The following is a 26190-nucleotide window of genomic DNA, read 5'->3' as shown; positions in this document are numbered from 1 at the left end:
TTGTGTTTTGGATATCTATCTTTAAATGCAAAGAAAAAAAAAACAGGGAGGTCATGATTAGTGATTCATGAACAATACCCAACAATTAATTTACAAAATGATAAATGTTAAATTGTTACTAATTGTTCTAAACAGATGTTTATTAGGTTATAGCGTAATTGTCTCATCAAAACTCTTTAATAATATAACAAATGATTGAATTATCAATGTCACTATTACATTGTTAATTAATGTTGTTATTACTTTTTTTTTCTTTTTTTTAAGCAATGAAAGGACGTTGTTATTACTTAATAATAAGGACCAATGATATAAAAAAATAATTTAAAATTTTGATTGGTAAAAATTTAGATTAGACTAAAAATAAAAATTTGAATAAGTTTAGAGACTAAAATAATAATAAATCCTATATTTAACTAATTAATATAACAAACAAATACTGCAGGTAGTCTGATATAGCCATATTCCTAAGAAGCATGACCGCATGTGATCAAAGGCTTGCTAGAGTTGGATATGTATATACACGAGTTAAGTCTTTCATCCAATGTATGAGAGTTTTAAAGTTCATTTGTTTCAAAGTTAAATAAAGTTAATCTAATTTTTTAAATATAATTACTATGTCTGTATAAATTAATATTAACCATAAATTCTAAGTTAAAACATGCTAATAAAGAAAAAGACCAATCCTGTATGTAAAACAAAGAATCCTCTCTATTTGATAACGGCATTTACAGCTTGAAAAGTTGAGAGGGAGGTGTAGTCCCTAAAGATCGATGAATCCACCCATGATTTAACTTCAAATAAACACAGTCTAAGACAGTACTATGCAGAGCTCCAATCACGAGACTTTGGATTGTTTAATAAAATTACAATCTACGTCTAAATTACAATTCAGCTCTATAAAGTGCAGGTAGTGCTTACATTAATGTCTTTTTGTCCCCTAAATCCTGATTCTGCATATGTTGAAATATAGAATGTTTTGATTAGTTTATAGTCTCAGTGACCATGGTGCTTCCTTTTCCGTCCGTAATACACATTTGGGGAGAATAATTAAATAATTGTCCATATGCAAGGGAAAAAAGAAGGAATTTGTGGAGTAAAAAGTGGAGTAAGTAACTACAAAAAAAGGAGTAAAAACAAATAAACGCCAATTCAGCGGGCCAGGACAGCATAGCTAAAAGTTTGGTGTTTTCATGGATCAAAGATACAAGGAATTCTTGCTGGCTTACCAAATCCATGGGGTTTGTAGGGATTTTTTTTATTATTATATATTACATGCCAAAAATCTAGACCCCACTCACATGTCCTTTTGTTTTTTTTTATGTAGCTCACTTGATTACATTCTGTTTTTTCTATAGAAATTTTTAAATTATACTTCTCTCTCTTTATATATATATATATATATATATATATATATATATATATAACATCTTTCCTTAAAAGATGAACATTTGAATCTATTTTAATACAAATAGTTTTTTCATTAGTCTTTTTTTTAACTTTTTTCCCTCTCATTATTATTTTCCACATGATTAGCAATTCATTTTAAGTATTTATTATCAATGAAATGGTGATTTTACAAGTAATTTTAAAGCTAATTGACATATAGATATGTTTCAAACTTATTCTATTTTAAAAAAATCAAATTCATAATAAGATGTTGAAAATTAGTTTACTATAACACTAAGCTACAGAAAATAATAAAAAGATTTAAAAACACATCTCTACTTGGTTGCCATTATTAAAAAGGATTAAAGTGTAATCTTAAGAAGTATAATTTAAATATTAATTTTTTTATGAAAAAAGTGTATTTTTCTATTGCATTAGAGGTTTGACTGAATCCAAACAATACTTGCCTGCCATTCTTCCACTTAGTTTTTCCTTCTTTCAGCTAAAAGGTACTGATATATAAGTGATACTCGTACGTGTCCATTATTTTATTATTAATTTTCTACCTGTGAAGATTCCAATAGAACCAATGGATCATGTAACCTAAAAAACTCCAATAGGACCAATATTGAATTGCTCCAAACTGGCATTTGGTCTTAATTTCTCACATATATAGCTACCTTTGATTGGTCAATTTATATATGATTCGAGACTATCCTGAAGATACGAAGATCCTCCTCCTGCTTAATTCATTGCTTAATCTACCTCTTTTGAGACTTGAAAAGCATGTGAACACGGATTTGGCCTACCAAATCACCGATATTTATCACAAAAACTGTTGATAATCGTGGCTTTCCCGAGATAGTGTCCAGATCACGGTAATCTTTTTTGCAACTTTTTAAAATGATTACGTATATGCAATCAACTTTTTATATTAATAAAAAGTGCATCCATATAATTATCATCATTCTACTGACAATGATCTTTGTGGTCCATAAATTAGGTTTGTTTTGAAATTGTCATTAAAGATATATCTACACGTAATTATTCTTATGGCCGAGTACCTTATTTCATTTTTAATATAATTTCAAGAAGTTGGTTGAGTGTAGTAAAAAATAAATCGCATTTGATAGGTCATATTTGAGTTTTCACTCCTATATTTGAGGGGTTTATAGATGGGAGGCTTTTTTTATCTAAAGATTATAAAAAAAATTATGAATATTCTATTCCCTACGAAGCCGTTGTCGGACGAATCACTACGTGTCAATAGCATGTGTGTAGTTATAATTAACAGAATACAAAACACAATTTGTTTTTATAAAAATAATCAATCACCTTTATCATTTTATAAAAATATTTTCCAAAAATTACTAAACAGATTTGAATAATCGCTTAGTTTGTGATTTTAATTAATTTTTATTATGTAATCAATTGTATTCATTATCTTATCAGATAAATATTAGTCGGATAATGAATATGTAATTGAGGTACACTTAATTATTTGTATGTTAGTAAGTTTTAAATTGGCAGACTTTCTTTACCTTAGATTATAACAAAAAATTATTCAGTAATCCTAAATTACAGTTTGATTTATGATTCCAATTAATATTTACTAGTAATCAAGTGTTATTATTTGTTTTTATTAGTTAAAAAACCTAAATACGTGTGAGATAAAGATTAGGGGGACAATGCACTATTCTCTCCTCATCAATTTTTCTTTTTCTGTTTGAACACATGACCAACTGAAATATCTAAAAGAAAGAAGAAAAATAAAAGGTTGTGTCGAGAAATTATTCTTAGAAAAAAGGGGTACGTAGTTTGGTCTCGCACGTCTGTCGCCTCCCTGCGTTTGTTCTATGTTACATCAGAAAGAACAAAAACAGAAAAAAAGGATCACACACACTACACTACACTACACTACTGTTGCATGGTGTTTTCGCAGTGCATGTGGCCAATAGAAAGAACAAAAGAGCTTGCGGATCGTGGTTGAAACACATAGCTAGCTAAGTAGGAATGAACTAAGGAAAAAATGCAACGAAAGCATTTTGATTGAGGGGGAAGAGGACAAGAAGGGTGGGGAAGAAGTTACAGTTGTAGCCATAGTTGAGGTTGATGTGATTTGCTTAAAAAGAAGAAAAGTACAATACCTGATGAGATAGTGAGATGTGTGTGAGTATCACACCGTATAATTAGTGTGCATGGCTTCAAGGTCAATGGCTAGCTAAGTATGTGACCCTACTGCATGGAGTGTAGTGTCCATACAATTGGCTTGTTGTCGGTTACGAGCTGAACATATGATATTATATATTTGGGTATCGAAAAGAAAAACAAAGCGTGGCACACAATACGCCACATTCTCTCACAGTATCTTTGCCACAAAGAGGGTGTATCGGTGGGGGTCAACTTTGATATGCATATAACCTTCTTCTCTTTTTATAATAATAATAGGGAAAGGTGGGTTCTGGATGGAATCATATATATGAAGTTTCATTTGGTCAGATTTTCTGTTGTTGACCCACTAGTTAAAAGAGAGCACCTTGCTTATATGCAAATCACACTGCATGGCATAGATAAAGTCTGGTTCTTGCTTTCTATACTTTCCACGCTGCCTCTTGTGCTCTTTTCGGAATGTTATTCTAACCTTTTTTGAATAGGTCATTCGGAAAACTCAAAAGAGAGTGCTTCTCAAATATAATTTTACATTTCCAAAAGACAAAAAGGAAATACAAGAAGCTACTGGATAGTGTAGGAAACAATTAATAGTCATAAAATCTCCGCCATCAAGTGATCATTCAAGGCATGAATTTGATTGGTTGGGTTCAAAATATGAGAATTAAAAATGGATGGGTCAGGAGGCCATGAGACGAAAAAAATTATTACTCACCATTTAATTACGGAATAATTAAGGAAATTATAGAGGAGTGATGTAACATAGGGCAAACATCAATGTGCCTACAAAGTTCTTTCGAATGGACTAAGAACCTAATCAAGAAATATAATTTCTTCCTTAAGTTTTTTTTTTTTTTTTTTTTTTTTTTTTTTTTTTTTTTTTTTTTTTTGCAAAAGCTCTTCCTTGAATCAGTAATCTAAAGGAAATCGTCAACCTCTTGTTACCAACTGTTTTCATGGTTGTTTAGTCAAATTTAGAATCAACAACAATTTGTTATAAGTTTTAAAAGAAAATTTTGTAAGAATAATACTAGTACAAGAAAAGATAACGTGAAAATAACATATTGAGCGTAAGGATTAAGTCAAATACATGTTATCTGTAAGGATCCTAATTATTTCATTTTATTTGTTGAACCCTTACCTTTGAATTTCTCAAAAAGGAATCTTATTTTGACTCTCATCTCTATAAATCATGTTACTTGATGTTTTACAAGTTAGTCATTAAAATTATGAGTTGAATATGTTAGTTTCTAGATTTTTAAATCTCCATTAATTTTAACGTTATAAAATGAAAATTATTTTACCTTATTTTATTGTGTAAAATAATTATAAAAAGTAAAATAAAAATTCATAAAATATATATTTTTCATAAAACAATAAATTAATAAAATATTTTAAAATTTAAAAAATTAAAATGTTCCCAAGTCACTAGTAGAAGACTGTTTATAGGCCCACAATATACGCAGGATAAGCCCGAAGGATAGGAAGGCTCGTATGGGACATGCTAACACCCTAGTTCTTGTCAGGCCCAGAAGAATTTAATTAGTTATAGTAGCCCAAATCAAGCAAATGCGCTTTTGCTATTCACCATCGATATAAGGGTAGCGAGAACAAAAAGGGAAAAAAAGTTTGGTGTTAGTATTTTTTATTTTTTATTTTTTTGTGAACCCAAGGTAATTTCTTAAACCAATTCATGTTTTTTTTAACCCAACATATTTTCCGACTTAGCCAAGAATAATATCTCAAGGATTCCTCTAAAAAAATATATCTCAAGGATTCATTTAAGGAACTCTGATATTTTTTATACATGGATTTGGTGATTAAATACCTGACAATGTGCTTAAGAAATAATATTTTTTTGTTAATAATCTTACACTATATCATACCAATCTATGCATTTATTGTTTCAAAATTAAAACATGCGAAAGTAATATGTGTGATCCATTTCAAGTTCCTAAATGATTCCATTATAAAATTTTCTGATATTATATTTAATTCGCATGCAAAGAAGAATCTAAGAGTGTATTAAAGGGGGTCAAAAATCATTTTTCATAATTATTTAAGTTCTAAAAAATGTTGATTATTAATTTTATGGATAAAATTGAAGATATGATATGTTATTAGAAAATTTTAAGCAAATATCAACTAAAAGCATATTTTTCTCATATATTTTCCTTTATTAACATTTTTTATTTTTATTTTTTTCTCATATATATACACACAAAGGGTCATAAGGAAGGAGGTTAAGGTACCTACTTGCTCCCTTAGATCCGTCCTTGTTCCCACGGATAATGGTTACACTATTAAAATAATAAAAAAAATACTAAAATTTTAGAATCTTATGTAACATGATATAAAAAAAAAGTTAAGAATTAAAGAAAAGATTCCCAGTTAGGAGATGCTCTGATCATGATAAAAATCTAAGAGTTAGTAGCACAGAAAGAAATCTGATTTAAAAAAAAACAATATAAAATGAAAAAGAAAACAACTTAAGATATAATAATATTTTTTCTACTAATAATAAAAGCATAGAAAATTTTTCAACCTACAAATTAAAGCAGAAAAAATCCTGTTCAATTAGAATAAGTGAATAACACAATGCAGCTAAATTTGGTATATTTGTTAGTGTACCCCTTGGTTCCCCCTCGGTCCACTTGATATCCGACGCATGCTGCTTGGATCCTTGGTCCCCAAGTTACACAAACTGTACCACGAGATATCCCCAAGATCTCGGAGTGTCAGTTATATTCCTCAAAGAGATTCAACCACCCTAAAGAAAACATTCTAATTTAGGGTATGTTTGTTTGTGGAGAACAAAAAAAGAATGAAAGAAAATTGGGAAGAAATATTTGAATTAGAGTAAAGAGAAAGAATGTGAGATTCACACTATTTTTTTTAAAAAAATTTCCTCTCTTAAACCAAATCATCCCTTGAAGAACTAATTAAACATTTATGTCTTCTTCCAAATTCCCATTACTTTTTAATCAGTATATGATCTTCCAACAAAAATACTATAAAATACATTTCTGCTTGAAATATAATTGAAACCCAAAACGGGATTCTGGTTGCTAAAGGGCCTTGGGGCCATGGGCTTTGCAATCATGTCTTAGATTGTTGAAGTCCATCGCATGAGCGTAATCATCCGTCATTGATAATCCGACTTTTTTTTATGCTATTGATAACCCGAATTAATCATGGGTGTTGTTTTGGTATACACCATTGATGGTATTTGAGAATCACGACAATAAAAGGAGCATTTTATGGTAATTAACTTAGGAGGTAAGCATGCAGTGAAAGCTAGACTTAGATTTTAAGCATGCGATGCAATTATGAAAATTATAATGCTTGCACGTAGAGGAATGATATTTATTTTATTCTACTTATTACTATTTCATTTCCTATCTACTTGCCACCTAATTAATAGGAATGGTATAATTTATAGCAGTCTAATAGTATAATTTTCGGTTTTAGGTGTAACTTTGTAAGTAGTACTATGATTGAGGATTCAAAAGAAAAGGTAAAAGTACAGTATATTATTACTGAGACCTACATCAAAAGATATTAAATGATAATAAAATCTAATAATTGAAACGTTGAGACCAATATTAGTTTTAGTTAGAATACAACAAATCATTTTTTAAGGATTTGCAGATCAATTGAATTATTATTTTTTCTTGTCTAATTCTTTTAGTTTCAAGTTTTAACGAACCTCACCCGACACATGATCAATCCTTACGCTACATAGAAATAGCACTAAAGTTCCCACCCACGACTGAGTGGTACGTGTCATCAATGCCGTAAAGAAAGAGCACACGAGCTAATAACTTTCGAACGATGAGTATTATTATTATTAGAGATTTAGGAGGATATTGAGTATTGGATTTATTATCTTTTAACCAAATTCAACTAACCCAATTGAATGTGGGGAATCAATTGTTTCCGAATACCTATTCATAAAAGTCAATGAATCTAATATTTATATTATACCATCAACACAACTACAAAGCTAGTCAACTATCTCTTAAAATTATAGAGTTTCAAGTCAAAAGATAAGATGCATACACATTGAAAATTGAATTTTTATTATTAAGATTTAGGTGGCTTAAATGCAAAGTGAAATATTGCATTTTAATATATAAACCTTAGTTGAATGGATGCATTGAAAATTATTTTTGTTTCAACTTCCAAAATAGCTTATTTATTATACTTGGTGGCAGTCTTCATTATAAATAGAGAAGAGAATTAGTGAAGAAACACAACACATATAGAGTGAGTGTGTGAGAAGAGAGATTATGAAACAAAGTCACTTTGTTGAAATAAAAGTGTTTTTGTGTGAATGTTATCATTTCTTGTAACCATTAAGTGAGATACTCAAGTTTGTAGAGTGATACACTATTTGGGGTGGGTTACAATCTTCTAATCATTTTTGTGGTGGTGAAATACTTTTTGAGATGGTTTCGTGAACATAGGCAAGAGGTGTCGAACCTCGTTAAATTTTTGTATTTGTTATTATTTTTTATGGTATAATCTTTATTATGTTCTCACGATCCTTTGTGGGTGTAAGTAATTTTATTTGTGGGAACATTGATTACCCAACAATAATATTAGAGTGTTGATTTTCCAATAAAAATTGACATAAATCCAAGGAGAGTGATGAACTCTTGGAAACCAATGCTTGAGAAGTTAAAAATCAGATTGTGCAACTTGGAAACCAATTCCTAATTGCACTATTGGAAACATTTTCAGTTTTTGCAATCTAAGCATGAGGTGGAAAAGTGGATGGTTGTTTGGGTGTTAGCCATATGGAACATATGGAATATGAGAAATGGATGCATCTTTAAATGAGGCACATTTGATGCAAGACGGGGACGTGACGGGTATAGCAAGGGGACAGACAAGGGACGACGTTGACTTCTTGGATACGGTTGACCAAGATGGGAATGGCAGTGACCTTTTGTGGGGACGTATTGGGGATGATGTTATCCTACACACGCATCCCCACAGTCCAAAGCAAGTGGTGGTCGAAAACGATGGGGCATAGCGATGGTGGTGCGACAATGCTGTTTGGTGGTGGTCGAAGTTTGGTCACGGTGGATGAAGGGTGGAGGAGATGGTTCTGGTCAGAGATGGTGCGGCACGACGACAATGGTGCAACAGTGTTGTTTGGTGGTCAGAGATGATGTACATTAACATTGCGTTTTGGTTATAATTTGTAACTTTCAATCTTATCTGTCTATGAAGATCAACAATTCAAAAAAGTTGGCTGGAGAGGCTACTAGCAAGAGAGGATCTACACCTGTGAAAAGATGGAGGAAGAAAAAGAGAAAGACAGGGGAGAGGGATTTGGTGGAGAAGGCGACATGACAACGGAGTAGATTGGCGGAGAGAAGAAGAATGAAGCGTAGAAGAGAAAGATAGAAGAAGAAGGAAGAAAGCATTTGTTTTCGTGAGAAAGAGGCTGAGGGTGTTTTTTTAGAAGAATAAAAGTTGATGTATTATTAAATGACATTTGTACCCATATTTTTGAACAACTATCAATAATTTAACTGAGGTTAATTGAGTAATTTTATTGTACACTCATTTATTATTTAGATAGAAGTTTATAATATGCTAGTGTTGTTACATATTTCTCATGATTTTTTTATTTTTCAGTTTTTTTTAAATAATAAAAAATATTAAAAAAATTTGTTGTTTCCTAACCGTACCCGTATCTTAGAATTTCTAGATTTATTGTTTCTCGTCCTTGTTCCCGTATATGTCCCCGTATCTCTTTCGGTGCATCCTAAATTGTAACAAGGAGGTTTCGGGTTGCTGTAGATATATATTGGACAGTGATAACTATTGTGGTTAGGAAGTACTTTTACTACAATTGTTGAGTAAAAATATCAACTAACCTCTACTCCAGTAGATTGTAACTTTCCAACCTGGTCCCTTCTGTATGTTTTCCGGTAGCCCAAGTGTTTAATGTTAAAGAGTCTCACATTAAATAAAATAAATTACTTGATGATGTAGTACTTTTAAGTCTTTAAAATTTTTCATCTAAAAATCTAGTCTTTTGGATTAGATTTTCCTCTTATACATTTAGACTTACATACACAAATAGATTATAAAGTTCTTTAAAACTTTATATATTCAACTATACATGTTAATCCAATATATTCTAGATTGGATTGATTCAATTTAGTTTATAAATTTAAAATTAACTTAAATCCATGAAATCCAATTAGATCTATTTTGACCAAGTTGGATGGTTTTTCATTTAAATCTAACTTTTGAATAAGAATAACTCTATTTGAGATATGCAAACATAACCAAATCAAATTAAATATGGAGAGTTTGATGCTTGGTCAGCAAGTTTTTTTTTTTTTTTTGACTGGGTCAGCAAATTAATGGGAGTTTTAAACATGTTATTATTAAAAATAATTATTAAATAATTGCTATAATTTTTAATATAATAAATAATTTCATTAAATATTTGCTTTTTTTTTACTTCCTTAAATCATAATCTCAGTTAAGCACAGCTATCTTCTTTAGCCTCTTTTCGTTGTCTGTCTCTTTTTAGATTTTAGTTCCTTTCAGTCTCTCTATTATTTTCTCATTCTATCTATTCAAAAGCTAGGACAAACATAAGGCTCGGCACATTTTGCAACCATGCTTTCCCTCCCATCTTTTTCCTTTGTATTGCTTCGTGCGGCAAGCCACGTTCTTCACACAACTCAAAAAATTCAATTCCCAACAAACAAACTTTGACATAGTGATGTTATATCAATAATCAATAATTTTATGAATATTTGTGTTTTATTAAACAATTCATTCACTTATAAATCAGGATATTCGCCATAGCATATTGTACAATATTTTTCAATCAATTAATCTACATAAGCTTCGAACATGTATTTTATATCTATAATTTATTTACACCGGTGATATATTTGGATGGGAGGATAGAGAATAAGAGAGAGAGAAATTTACTTCTGCCACGTTCAAAATTTGGGGAGTTTCATATATTGGGCGTATTACAATATTACACCGACTAACTAAAAACTCGCTTTAAAATGATTTTGGTGGTGCGGATATAATTTATGCGCTGCTATAAGTCATTGGTTAATGGTTAGGTGTATTGTAAGAGAAAATAAAGGTAGAAAAATATAATGCTTGAATCCATTATTTATTTAAGTCTACATCAGTGGCGTGCATTTGTTGTATTTGGGTCAGAAATAAAATTGGAGGGAGCTGAATGGAGCAAACAATTAATAACTTTGTCGCAATTGACAAACTAGTTGTATTTGATGTAGATCTGGTAAACTATATGTCCACTTTTTCTCAAGATTATGGATCGGCTAATTATTTTATCAAGATTTAAGAAATCTGATGAGGTTATTTAAAAATTTCATAATGGAGGGTGGGTATTGTTTAGGGCCCTATAAGCATTCCTATTTTGCATGTATGCCGTAGGGATTGGAGTGGTCAAACCTATAATGTCTCCCTCTCCATTCTTTTATCCCATTTCTTTTTCAATTGAGATTCCCATCCTTTTCATTCCTTTCTAGCAAACAAACAATTTTAAATTGAAAGAGAAAGTTCCCGTTACAGTCAGCAAAGCAACCATATTTCAGCATTTTGCGGCACTCTGTCTCTTTCTTTCTCAACAAATTGTTTGCTTTATGTGCATCAAATTAAAATCTTAACCCTAAGTCACTTCAAGTTCTTCACTTCTCTCCGGAACTTCATACCCGCACAGTTCCGGAATCTCGCTATTATTCTACTAGTATCATTAAAAACGCAGGTACATTGTACTAGTACTCTAGTAGTAGTAGTGTTCACTTAAGCACCAAATTGGTTTATATGATATATTTATAAAAACCGCCTTGTTATTATTGGGCAAAAATGACAAAAGACTCTCTTCTCGAGTAATTATCCAATTACCTAGTAAAACCCCTAACCAATGCATTCCAAGTGAAATTCATATTCATTCATTCTCTCTCAAGTTTCACGTTTTTTTAGGTTTCTATTTTTTTATTTTGGTATGGAAAAGGTTTTATGTTTCTAATTTAGTTTCAAATATTTGTTACTGCATTTTAAAAATTAAGAAAACAATAATTAATTATTAGTATTTCAAATAAATTTAAAATTAGTACATTACAACTCTTGTAATAAATATATTTTATTAAAAAATAATTATATTATCAATAAATAAGTAACTAAACAACCACTATGCTTGAATTCTTCTTGATTTGAATACTGATAGCAGTCACCACTACCGAAATCACTTTTTTTTTAGAAAGAAAACATGAATTATTATAAATCTTTGCACACGATCTATAAAAACATTTTTTTATTATTACAAGTCTTCTTTTTTTTTAATACAAAAGAGGAAAAACTAATCGCCCACTCTTTAGTTGCCTGCCTACTTTTTCTAAAGTGAGAAAAGATACTGCCCAAATCGAATTACTCTCCACGAATGCAAACAAACAAATAATAATTAGTTTGACAAATGTAAATTAGGCTCATCCTCAACCAAAAATTAAACACACAGTGTCCAAATCGTTGGCAAGCTTCGTGCATTGCACACACACTAGTAAGAGTGCAAGACCATTAAGATTCACAATTGACACTAAACGTAAGGAGCTCGAAATGAATATTTCCCTTTGTGATATTGGTTTTTTTTTTAAATTTGTCTATGAACAAACAAAATTTGGTTTGATTTACATTTTACAAGCAATTTTAATTACTACGTGGTGTGATTGTGAGGGAGAGAGCGTCAAAACGGCATGATATGCGTGGTTTTGGTGTCGTAGCACGAAAGGCAAGACTTGGAGTTCGCCAGAAAAATCTTGAGCAAATCGGTGCACATTTGTCGCACGTGCGGCGCACAATTGCTCTGCATCAGCAACAGAATCTTGGTCAAGCCATTGTTCTGCGTCACCGCCTCCTGTGCCTTGCGATCGCGGAACAGGTAACACAAGCTCCACAGCGTCGTCACCGCGTGCTCCGTCGCCGCGCTCGACACCTTCAGAACCTTGCTCAGCACCGCCGCCACACACGCCGCCGTCGCCTCCTCGCATATCTCGCTCCGCCCCTCCCTCGTCGATGACGCCGTCTCCACAATCTTCAACACCTTCTCCACCGCCGCGGCGCCCAAATTCGCCTCCGTCAACAGCCTCGTCATCGCCTTCACCGCTCCGAGGTTCACCAGCTTCAACTTGTTCCGCTTCGGCGCCGAAATCGCCACCAGGCTCGCCAGAGCGGCCTCGATCAGCGCCGCATCTTTCTCCGGCGCCGCCGATTTCAGCAACTCCGCCACCACACTTTCCTTCTCGGCGATTGAAATCTTCGCCTCCGCGTCCACGGCGACGAATTGAAGAACCCTAGCGGAGGCAATTTTTGATTCCAAGCTTCCTCGTTGGAGAACTAAAAGCAGAGAATCTAAGCTTTGTTTCTTTCCTTTCAGCATAGAGTTTTTCAATCCCTCGCGATCCTCGATGCTATCGAGAATCAAACCCAACACGATAACGACTTGTTCGAGAAATTCAACACTCGTTCCCGCGGTTACTCCGACGTCGACATTATGGAGGAAGCGAACGAGTTGATTCACGAAGCCTTCTAATTTTGCGAGGAAAAGTTTGTTTTGGAGAGAATCTTTGGCGAAGAGGAGGAGTTTCGAGAGCGAACCGAACCGGAGGGAGTCCGAGTCGGATTTGAAGTCGAAGACGGTTCGGAGGACTTGGTCAGGGGAAGGGAGCGGTTCGGAAGGGGTTGGGTGGCGAAGAAGCGAATCGGACCAGATCTGGATGAGGCTTTGGAGAGTACGGTTGGGGATGAAGTCTTTGGTATGGAGGAGTTGCATGGTGGCGGGGCAGGTGTTGTTGCCGGCGTCGAGCCAGCGTTGGATGCTGGAGCGGTCGTAGGTGACTCCGGTGCAGAGGCTGACAGGGGATTTCATGACGTCGAGAGAGATGGGGCACTTGAAGAAGCTGGGAACGCTTATGCATAGATCGTCTCTTGCTCTCACCATGGTTCTTTAGTTGAGACAGTGGGAAATCAAAGAGAATGGGGCGTTTAAAGATGGAATGAATGGGATAGAGAGAGTCAAAGGTGGGTGACGTAAGAGATTGGATTGGTTCGGTTATTGTGTGGGATGAGGAGGAGCGTCCGATGGTGGAGAAGGCATGATGAAGGGTTGAGATGGGAATGGGTCACACACGTGCAGGGATTGGAGGGAAGTAAATAAATGCATATGATGAGGGGTGAGGGGGAGAACGTGGGGCTTGGGGTTCCATTGGTCGCCCCGATTGTATCATTATTCTTAGCCAAATTCAGCTCTTTCACTTCTAATGACCACATTTTCCCAAATTTTTCACAAAAAATAGGTATTGTCACCAATTAATATTATTATTTTTATTAAGATATATTTTTAAATGTAAACGTAAGATGAACCAAGAGATTTTACCATAAAGATTAAAACAAATGTGATGTTTTTTTTAAAAGTCACTTAATAAGTGTGTATCTTATTTTTATTTAAGCTATGTTGGATAAAATTAACAAAAAGTTAATTCGAAATTTAAAATTAAAAATTAAAAAATTAACTTGTTAAATTATAAATGTTTAATAAAATTAATGGTTAAAGAAGTTAAAAAGTGTAAAATATTATAAAAGTAATTAAAACATGATTTATTTATAAAGGGTAATTAAGAAATTAAATAAATATATAAATGATAAAAAAATATAAAAAATTAGGAGTTAATATTTTAAAAATGTTACTTCAAGTAACATTTCAAAAAATATTAAAAATTATTAAAAATAATTATTTATTCAATAAAATATTTTTTTCACCCGGTAAAAATAATTAAAAATTAACTCTAATATTATTGAATTAGTATTATCGAACCGTCAAACAAGTTTTTTCACACCGTAGTATTGGCTCGTGTGATGCATGCCACCCTATCTCAACGTGCTCCCAAACATAGAGTAAGTAATTATTTGGTATTAGATTATATTCGGTAAAATATTTTGTTGTATGGTAAGTTTTTTTAAGTAACTTCTCGATAGTTTTTAATATTTTTTGAAACGCTATTTAAAAGTTAAATATTTTAAAATATTAATTTCTAACTTTTATATTTTTTCACTTTTATTCTTAATATATTTATTTATTTTCCTTGTTATCTATTTTAGATAAATCATAATTTTATTATTTTTCTATCGTTTTATATTTTTTCAATTACTTCAACTTCTAGTTTTACCCAATATATATAACCTTAATTTTAACCATTTAAATATGATTACATACTAATAAATTAATTATTTATCTCACTCTTATAAAATTATCTTTATATCTTTTGGGATATATATATATATATATATATATATATATATATATATATATATATATATATATTAATGACTCGTATTTAAAATATATAAATAATGTAAACGTTATTTAAAATGATTTTCAATTAAAAATATTTTATCATTTCCTATTATTTGTCTTTCAAATTAATAAATAGTATTTCTTAAGAAAATTAGTGATTAAATAATTATTGTAATAAGATGACATTTTTTAATAATTAAAAAAATATTTTTATTGAAGGAGTTAAAATATAATTATACATCTACTTACATATTTAAATGAGATGTTATGGGAATAGTGCTGAGAAAATAATTAACAGTTTTATAAATCTCTTGAGTAGAAAATAGTTTAAGATAATTAAATCTTGACATGTAATATAAAATGTCCTATAAATTTCTTAAGCACCAAAGAACGTTATGAGAAGCTTACAAGTTGTAATTTATGACGTTGTTGCATTGTCGACTAGTTAATTAACTTTCAATTAATTAGAACTATCTAGCTATATCGCAGCTCATAAACTGCTAGTAACATTTGATGAGAAGACAACAGTTTTTCTATCCCTCCCGTTCAATTTGTTTTCAACATTTTTCTACCTTTCAATTAATTGATGATTAATAAAGGATGTATGTGTTGCAGTGTTTACTTCTTATGTTGATCGAACTTGAAAAAAAAATCACTCGTCAAATTAATACACAACTTATTATGCTTTCCACTGTTATGCACATACTTCTTGTGCACATCTGTGTTAAACTATCTTATGTACACACTTCAATTCTTATGTTGACCTTTTTACTAAATTGCCTCATCTGTATTAAAGAAATCACGTCTTGCTTTAAGAACTTTTATTTACTATCGGATTTGTGTTAGAATAATTTCCACTTACATAATATGTTATACATCTAATAGAAATTAAATTATTAGTATAAGAATTGCAGATTTATATTACTAATAAGGCATATTACGTTAATGAAGTAAAAAAAAAGGTATATTATGTTAATAAACAATTTAATTATTGACACGAAAAGTTTAATTTATATATATGTTAGCATATGATATCACTTAACATATGAATATACAAACGGAGACTCTTCTATCACTTAACATTTTTTAAAGTATACTTATCTTTTCAATTTTCTACTTCAAAACTGTTTGATATGTAGTAATATGTATAACTTGACTAACACATTCTCATTAAAAAAAAAAAACTTGACTAACACATTAAAAATATTAATTTTTAAAAGAATCACGGATACTAATTTCTCCTCATAACTCATTAAAGATATTATGTATTTTTTCCTTTTTGTCCCGTGGGGTCTTTAATTTGACTCGTTATGTTTTACAGCGCGTCATTATGGCACCGAAAGCAGCTCTTTGTAGGGAAAATAGCACAATTCTTACTCCCATCAAGAACTAGTCATTATCATTTTTCCTTCTCAACGTTTCTTTCTTCTCTTATTGATTATGCTTTCGTGTCTTTCGGGTTAAAATTCAGCTTAGTAAGTTACAGCTAGCCCTACTTTCACGCAAGAAACTGTGGAGAAACTGGAAAGTACGTTCAGATTGTCTACCTTTCTTATTATCATAATTAATACCTAGCTAAAACAATCTCACAAAAAAGTAAAAAAGAAAAAAGTTAGCTGAACAGAATAAAATGTTACAACTATTATTTTCAAATATTAATACTCTCTTACATTATTAGTTTTAAGATAACGATTCTTTAACCCTTGGTATATATTATATTAGAACACATGAATTACGTGCATATATTAAGTGAAAAATAATTTTGGTGTTTGGTAGCGTAGAAGCAGCTGATTCGTGCTGCAAAGACCCAAATTACGTAGATTTGCATGACAATGACACGAGAATATTTGGATTTCTGCGTGCAAAAACTTCAACGACTGGGACTTCTATTGTGAAATTTGACCAAACAAAACCTTCCGTTTTCAGCTTTTAATGTAAATCAAAATGTTAGTAAAAATAAAAAATAATATTACTAGAAAGAAAAAAAAATGAATCTCTTGAATTGAAGTTAAAGACTCCAAATCGATAAAAGCAGAATACCCCATCAAAGCTTGCTTAATTGAATAAGAATACTCTTTTCGTTATTTTCTCTATCATTCATGGTACATTTAATTTGAGGGGAACAAAGTGAAAGAAGGAAAAAGAGGAAAATTTCTATAATCTTTTAGGTTATATGTTTTAAAATAAAGATAATTTTTCTTTTTAGTTATTTGGTGTGTGCAAAGTGAAAAGAAAATTGTATATATATAAGATGATCAATGATGCCAAATATCCAAAATAAATAATGAATTGTGATATAAATAAAAGTAGAATCAGTTACACTTTTGGTCATCCAAGTATACTAATAATGCGATTTTATTGTTAACTAAATTTCTACTGTATTATCTCATTAATTAATTTCTCCAAAAATGCACAATAATCAATTACGTACAAAGGCTAGAAATGAAAAATATTTAAATTTTTATTGGAACTGTAAATGGTCATTTATCCTAATTTTAACTGATATTTTTTAACCTTAAAAATTAATTTTAAATTTGGAAATCCTTTTAAAAATCCTTAAAATTAAAGATTGAGATCTAGATTAAAGAACCAGAAGGAGAAGCGGGTAAAATTAATTTATCTAAAAGGTTTTTTTTTTAATGTTTCCTTCACTGAAGCAATCTCATTTTAATTTTTGGACGTTTTATATAATTGTATTTGACAATTTCTTACACGACCAATTAACGATGTGTAAACTGACAATTTTTTTTTGTTTTTAATACTAACTTGATTTTAAAAAATGTATTAAAAAAATAAAAATATTGAAACACCGATGTGGTTTTTTTTAGTTTATCATAGTTTGATAGAGGTCTAACCCTTCGAACATTATTCTAGAGTAGAGGGCGAGTTTAGATACCTGTAATCATGTACATTTGCGCAAATTTTGAGCTAATTGTCGTCACGAAAATGAAATTGAAAAAGGAAAAGAACAAAAATACATCGTGCTGGTCACAAATTCCTTGACTTGAGACATCATACAGGCTGGTATTAGACCCAACCACTCTATTCCAGTAAGAGTGCACAAATTGTTAACATATTCCAAGCTTTGTTCATAGTCATCATTTCAAATTCAAAAACGTGTAATTCTTCTTAGCTTACTTGACGGGGAGATCTAGACATTAGGAACAAGAAACCTTTCTTTGACTCAACGGTCTTCTATTCAGTTTTAAAACAATTCTGTTTGGGGCTAAACGAAATTAATTATTGTATGTAATTCGCTAATTACTAATTAGTTCATCTGACCAAATTAGTGAAATTACCCCTTCAGTTTATAAGCAAATCATTTCCTGTATTTCGAGACCGAAAAAATGAAAGTCATATATATATGGTTGATGTATTTGTAAATCATATGTATGACGTTCGGATAATAGTAAATGTTGGCATATATAACTATTCAAAAGAGAATTGTAATTTACCTTAATTTGGATTAAAATTGTTGACTTTTAAATCCTCATAATCATCATGATGATTAAAATAATTCTAAATCCTCCTCCAACATCTTATTATTCTTTCTGTATTTTTTGTATGGTAGGTATTAAATATACTTATAATGGAACACATAGATTAATCAGGGATTGCTCTTGTTTAACTAGATATCTTAATTTTGTGATCTGAATAACAATTATGTTAAATAGTTGAAAGAGTTATCTTGGTGAAAGATGTGGTCTAAAAAGAAAAAAAAAAATATTAAACACATTTCATATATTTTTTAATAGTTAATAGATATTTAAATTATACTTCTCTTAAACAAACTTAATGTAAATTATGAGGCCTTCAATGTTCGAAAATAACACTTTGTACATTTCTACATTCAGAGCAAATTTAGAACATGGAATTTCAATAGTTATTTTTAAAATGTAAAATAAAATTAAAAATGATTTTGCAAACTAATTAATATGTCATAATTTGTTATAATTAATTTCGTAATTTGATACTATTTGTTCCTAGTCGGGAAAAGTAAAACTCCGTTTAAATGTATTTGCTATTTTACATAAAAACAAATTTATTCATTTGTAAATTATATATATTATTAGGAAATGTAATAAAACTAAAAAAGATAAAATAACTCATTTTAATAATTAATATTTGTTTTTATTTTAGTTTTTGAATATAATCCGGTATAATCCTTTTGAATTCTTACTCCTCTTTCATGCCTGGAGCATCCTTCGATATTCTTGAGAGTTATTTTTCCCATATAGTTGATTAATCGTTACTTCGAGATAAAGCTATGACTTATATGTCACATCACACATAATTGGAATAAGATTTATTATTATTTGTGTATGATCTAACACTCTATTGTTAGGGAGAAAGAGGAGAGAACAAAATGAATAAAGATTATTATTACACTGCTATGAAAAAATAAAAATTATTGTTCATAGAAACAGTGCAGGAAAGAAAAAAAAAATGAATCTCACCTAAAATTGCAATATGCCCAGATTAGAAGGAAGAAGAGAGAGAAGCAACTTAAAATTATTGGGAAGATTACAAGATAAGATTAATTGGGATAACAATTTCGTTTTCAGCGTTAAGTAATTAAATAATAAAATAAGTATAATTTTTTTTTTCTGATAACTGTATTATTGGTAGATACTATTCACTTATTTTATTTATAAATATTCGTCAAGAAATCTTTCTAACCACTTTAGTGAAATTTTTTTCTTTTACCTATATTTTTTAGGTTAACAAAAGTCAAATTCAAAACCTTACTTAATAATATCAAATCTAATATTACTTAAATAAATGATTTATTAATTAAAATATTATTTATTAAGATTGAAAAATATATTCTTTATTTCTTTTCTTTGTTTTTTTACTTTCTTCTCTAAACAAACAACATAAAAATTCATCTTATTTTTTCACTTATTTATTTTCTTCTCTTTCCTTTTCCTTTTTTTTCCCACTTTCTTTCCTTTTATTTTCTTTGCCAAACCAAACAAAAGCCAAAAGTAAAAATATGGCAGTTTGATGAAACTTATTTATTAAATAAATTAGATAAGTTTACTTGGTTAAAACATTAAATTTAAGCTTTTTTTTAACTTCAATAGATTAAGTAATTTAAATAAATAATATAATATAATATAATATTTATTATTAGTATATTAATTTTTTATTATAGTGTTTGAAATTGTGTATTTATTAATTTATTTAAATTTTGAAGCCCGCTAGTTTATATATAAATCCAGGTACATCAATCTGTTAAATAAGGTTTTTTTTTTTGCGTCAAGGTAAAATTTTAAATCAAATCAAACTAAAAAAAAAGGAAAGTCACTGTTTGAGTTCATGAAAGTGTATAACAATATTACTTAAATTCCTTAAATTAAACAAAATGACTTAAATGATTTTTTTCCTAATAAATTAGAGTTTTTTTTATTCCTTTTTCTTTAAAAAACAGTTCATATAAAATTTATTTATCTTTATTTCAATTTCTATCATTAGTGAGTTTTTTGAACTATTAAATGTGATGAAAAATAATAACATTATCATTATATCACATCAACAAATGATAACATTATCATTTGATGATCTTATAAAAAATATTATATCATCATCAATTAAAATAAAAAAATGACATTTTCAATCGTTAGAATGATCATTAAGACAATGTCTAAATCAATCCCTAAATTTTACATTTATATCCTTGAATCACATTATCAAAATGTCTTTTGTGTCTGATTTTAAAACCAAGTTACTTTATCCACCATTAGTTACCATTCATTGGCTAATAGTTATCAAATTTTAGTTTTTCTTTTGATGAATTCAAATTTTAGTTGTTGATTATTAATCATTAATCATTAGCTATCAACTAAGTGTAAGTTTAATATTTAAATACATTTTTTATAAATATGTTCTTACAAATATTTTATTTACTTTAATCTTTGCATATTTTTTCCTTCTAATATATTTTTTGTTTTTAGTCCTGAAAATATAGCATTCTGATTTTAGTCCCTAAAAAATTATCATTTTTTATAGTCTATGATAACATCATCATGATGACATTACATCTTTTATGACATCATCATTTAATAATATAATACAATAACAATATCACTATCATTAATCACATCAACACTTAGTAAAAATCCACTAACAATATTGATTAAAATAAAAAATACAGGATTTAAATTAAAAAAAACCCTTGTCCCACCATGTTCTAACCAAAAAAAAATCCATCTTAAAATTGTATTTTTTTTTTATCACATATAAAGAGAATAATTGCTTGATGATATATATATGTGAATGAACACAAAAAGGCAAAAATACGAGCAATGGCTCCATTATTAACGTAGAATTTTTTTTGTTGATAAAATTATTATTGTTGAGTTCACCTTTGATGACATATACGACGAGTATTCGGTGTTTCATACGTTTTTCTTTTTTTTTTTGGAATTCGGTGTTTTATACGTGTTATATTCCTTTACCGACTCAATTATCCTATAAGGACCCGAACATGCTAGCAGGCCTAATAGTGAAAATAATTTGATTTAAAACATAATTCTTTAACATTTTTATTACTGCAATGCCGATCCAGTTAAAGAAATAAAAAAAAATCAATTAAAAATTCCATATATTTGTTACGAATCATCTTAGGGTACATGTTGCTTACTTGCTTCCATTTAATTTCATCCAACAAAACTATCTACAATCTACAACTCCGAGAACAAACTATCATGCATGTATATACTGTGTATGATTTCCCTCCCTCAAAGCCGTAGCACCTCTTTAAATAACGAACTCATAATATCATGATTTACTCCCAGAAACTTATATCTCCGCAAAATCTGATTTAAGATGCTTCCCACCCAATAAATCTGATTAAATTAAGATGCTTCCCACTCAATAACTAAAGCGAAGTACCACACAAATTAATAAATGCAGAGTGGCGAGAAATTAAACTAAGTCACAATCATACCGTTCATCAGGCAATTCAATAACACTTTTTTTTCTTCTGGTATGGTTATGTTTAATTTCTAACCGTCTTAATGATCTTATAGCCACCTTGACCCTTTGGCATAGTTCCTTTGTCAAGGTAGATGAGGGTCTGAAACTTTTTCCCTTGAAAACTTACTATTCCATGAATCATGAAAGCTAAAGGAAAGGGAAAATGTGATGCAGCACATTATAATTTTCATAGGTAGTGTTGCAACTTGGTGGGGTTTAATCTTTATAGATCATGGCATCAAATCAGTGGGTCTCAAAGGAGACTTTTTTTTTTTTTTTTTTTGTTGACGTGTGGCTAGTTAAATACAAAGTCTAGGGACGTGGCAGTGCATACTTCCCCACGATCGTCCTTGTCTATTTTTAATGTTCTTTTTCAACTTTCAACGAGGAGTGTAGGACCCTCAAATTAACTTCAGTTTGCTATTTGGTTCTAGTTAAATACAAGTCTATGATTGCTGGATTGGTTCTAAGGGTCAATTGAATAACATCCGAAAATCTTAATCTGTGATATGTGGCCAATGTTATATGGTCACATGGAGTCACAACTGTTTCTTTGAAGACCAACTTCAATTTGGTCTTCTATGGCAATTAAACTTTAACTCCTTTGATGTCATGGGAAGAAAGGTGGTCTGGTGAGAAAATTGTAATATTGTCAAACATGGCAGAGTCATGTGTCATAAACGGTGACTGCTCAACCAAGAAAATTAGAGACACTTAAATATTCTTAATTGTGTGTAATAATGCGTCAGATACACATATATATTAGATGTTGTATAAAGAATTTAAACATATATACAATTTAAAGTGTGCATCTGAATAATGAAGACAAATTTTAATTTTCATACAAAACTTTATTAGACAGATTGAAATCTGCATTACGATCAAGGGAAGATTCTGCCCCCTCAACAAATAAAAAAAAAGCAAAAAAATATAATAAAAAAAAAGAGCAGAGATGAAATGCTTTGCAATTTGCATGTGTTGCTGGGGACAGGCAAAGAATATTGAGGCAGTGAGCCCCAAGGCTTCCACAGTAGCTTTTAATGAAGGGCTGAGCTTAGATATGGTCCACCTCTAAGCTCTGACATTACATTTAATTATTATCCGCTTGGGGTTTGACAATACACTTTTCTTGTCCTTTTTATTTGTTAAATCACTGGCAAACTCACGTTCAGACTTCAGATAATGTATGTTGAAAAGAGTACTCTCTGAATGTTAAAAACTGTTTATATATGCAGACTTCAGAAGTCTTCCAAAATAGCTTTTTTGGTGCTCCGTGTATATCCTCTAATTTTGTTCCTGTCAATTAAGATTATTATGAATGATAATTATTTATTTTATAGATACATATTAGTTGCTATCTTTTTAAGCCAAAGAGATTTGAATTTGAGACCGTTAGTTAATCAGATTTCATCTATTTGGTACAAGGTCTTAATAATATTAAAGAATGAATTTTCTGGGAAACAAATGTGAAAATAAAATGTAGTAATGAAATAGGAACCGTAGCTATTGGTGACGAATGACGATCGTAGCAGCAGGAAAGGGGATGGAGAAACGTTGAGGTCAGAATCAGAATGTACGTAAAGTTGGTAGTAGTTTACTTACTGTAGGTGCACAATGACAAGGCAATGCATGAGCCCCTTTAATTAGGGGAATGGGTTGAGAGCTTCAAATACAAAAAGCACGATCATTGGCGTATGGACAAGTTCTTTTTTCCTGCATTCAGAGGGTTTAAAACTGTTCCTAGTTACTTGGCCTCGCCATTAATACGTAGTGATTCCAAAACATTCACCTAACCACAAAATAGATGACATAATAATGTGATAATGTTAATACTTAATACAACCCCCTTTCTTTTTCTTTTCCTTTTCATAAATACAATTTTTTCTATAACCCTTTTTTCTTTCTTTTGAATATAATAATTACTTTATCCCATAAGGGCCTGTCCCAAAAAGGCTTTCCGACTTTCTGCTTCCAACATTTGAAGAAGCATCCGAATTCCTTTGACCGAACCTCTTTTATTCTTCCCCCACTGCTTTTTTTTTCCTCTGCCAAATTACAACCCCACATGAACTCACAAACAAACCCAACCGGCTCTTCTCTGACAATCAAAGTTTTGCATTTAATTGCCCACGTTTCATGCCATTTCCACCTCATTTTCCTCAAAACATAGTTATAGTCACTCCCAAAAACTTCATCTCCAGTCTTCATTCTTCACCACTTTGTTACATAATGCTAGCTCTACGTAGTAGGAGACATAAAACTCTATTGCTCTTGCTGATCTTGTTTCTATGCATATTGGGGCACGGCCATGGATCAAGAACCACCAACGTCTTCAAGTTGAAACCCAAATCTCAGCACACTGGTCACTTTTTTGGGTTCTTGCCAAAGAGGATACACATACCGTTCTCCTCTCCTTCAAAGAAACACAATGACATTGGCCTACAAAGTTTGAGATCACCCTAAAGGTGACTTTTTGGGTTTTTATTTTAAATTTCTTTTGAAGCAAATTAGTTAACTAATTAATGTACGTTGGGGCATGAGGAAGTTTGATGATGACATTTTATTTTGATTCTGGGGATGTAATTGGGTATGATCTATTAGTTGCATTTCTTTGAAGGAGATAATGTATGTTTAATCTCTATTTTTTGGGGCACTTTTGAAGTGTAAATCAGTTATTATTAATATAGACAGTGATGAATGATCAAAGCTGCAGAGTTTCCATACCAACGTTCTGATGTATATTATATGAAAGAAAATTTCTAGTATTATACCGTGGCGTTATTACACATGAATGAATTTGTTGTATTATAATTTCTTCTACAAGTATTCTTTAAATCAGTGTATATTCTGCAAGCTTCCTGACCAAAATTCTGACCAATGTCAGAGTGAGAGTGCATTTATTAGGAGGAAGGAGGACATACAAAATAAAAGAACACTCGGACACTCGAGTATATGAGAAAGTATCGTATGTAAGTAGAATTGAGTTGCGGGTATAGGGATCTTAAAATCCTTACGGATAAAAGTTAAAGATAATAATTAGTCTTATAGATAATTGAATATCTACTGATAGATAAAAAAATAATAATATATTCAAATACTAAGAGATTATATATAACCTTTTGATTGAAAAGCCTGGTTAATAAGGACCAAAAATCACCTATATTAGGATTAACATAAAGAGTTAATGTGTATCGGAATTGACAAGAAGAGTTAACGTGAATTATTGTGTACCTCGAAGTATCAAGTAGAATAACAAGTATAATCACTTTCCTTTCAAGTTCAAACGAATTAGAACTTCGTTCTTTTCTTTATTTTTATGCAATGGACAATTAATTTTAAGCTTAATTATGTAAGTGATCAATCACATCAAATAGTCATTGGAACAAGTAGAGGAGATTAACACTAAATATCAACTCCGTTGAAATCACCTTTATTCAAGCAAGCAAGTATCTAATGTCACTGAATTCGGGGTATGGTTATATGGTTATCTCATAATTATGTGGTGTGCTTGTGTTACATTCTTTTATATTTTTGTCTTCTTCTTGGCTATCAAATATATTAGTTTTTTTTAGGTAATTATATATGTGAATTACTACTTACTAGTATTTCAGTTCAATAATTGATCTAAATTTTCAAGAAGAGTTTTATTTTGTATCTTCCGTATGTGGTGTGCTGTGTTGTATACTACTACACTGGACTTTTTTTCATTGAAAACAAATACAAACATATGTTAAAAAAAAAAAGATTGAAAATCTTTATGTTTGAGTAGTACTGTTAATTATATATGTGAAACAATTATTTGGAATAAAAACACTCAACCGAGTTCAAGAGTTAATATCGAATACAAAACGCTCTAAATTGGCTGTGATAAGTGTTACTATTTCGTATCATATTAAGGATAACATTTTTTACGGCATTAAGGAGAACATTTAACTTCTCTTTTATTTCTATTAGATGTCTTCATTACATTCTAAAGTTAATAATAAAAATAAAACAATTTTTTTATAAGACACTTCCAAAATGAAAATAACATTTATTTGTTGAAATAATTAAAATAGGAATACAAACAATTAAATATTATTTTTTGAATATAACCAAAACACAAGTGACTTAATTAAAATATAAAAAAAAAGTCTTACGAAAGAAAAATAAATATAAAAAACATTAAATTAAAAATAATAATAGAAAAAGATTGGTAATAAACAATCCCCATAATTTTTTTGGGAAAATTAGTGAAATAAAGGTTTCAACCTCAAGCCATTATATATATATATATATATATAAAT

General features: G+C 30.3%; 1 protein-coding gene across 1 annotated transcript; it reads right to left on the bottom strand.

The window, feature by feature from the left end:
* Positions 1-12068: 12068 nt before the first annotated feature.
* LOC100801033 (U-box domain-containing protein 27) lies at positions 12069-13702 on the bottom strand. The gene has a single exon (XM_003527989.5). The coding sequence runs from the start codon at positions 13568-13570 to the stop codon at positions 12317-12319; it is 1254 nt and encodes a 417-aa protein (XP_003528037.1). The 5' UTR covers positions 13571-13702; the 3' UTR covers positions 12069-12316.
* Positions 13703-26190: the final 12488 nt, after the last annotated feature.

This window comes from Glycine max, chromosome 6 (genome assembly GCF_000004515.6).
Source record: "Glycine max cultivar Williams 82 chromosome 6, Glycine_max_v4.0, whole genome shotgun sequence".
NCBI classification, from domain to species: Eukaryota; Viridiplantae; Streptophyta; class Magnoliopsida; order Fabales; family Fabaceae; genus Glycine; species Glycine max.
This window is presented reverse-complemented; position numbering and strand designations above follow the sequence as displayed.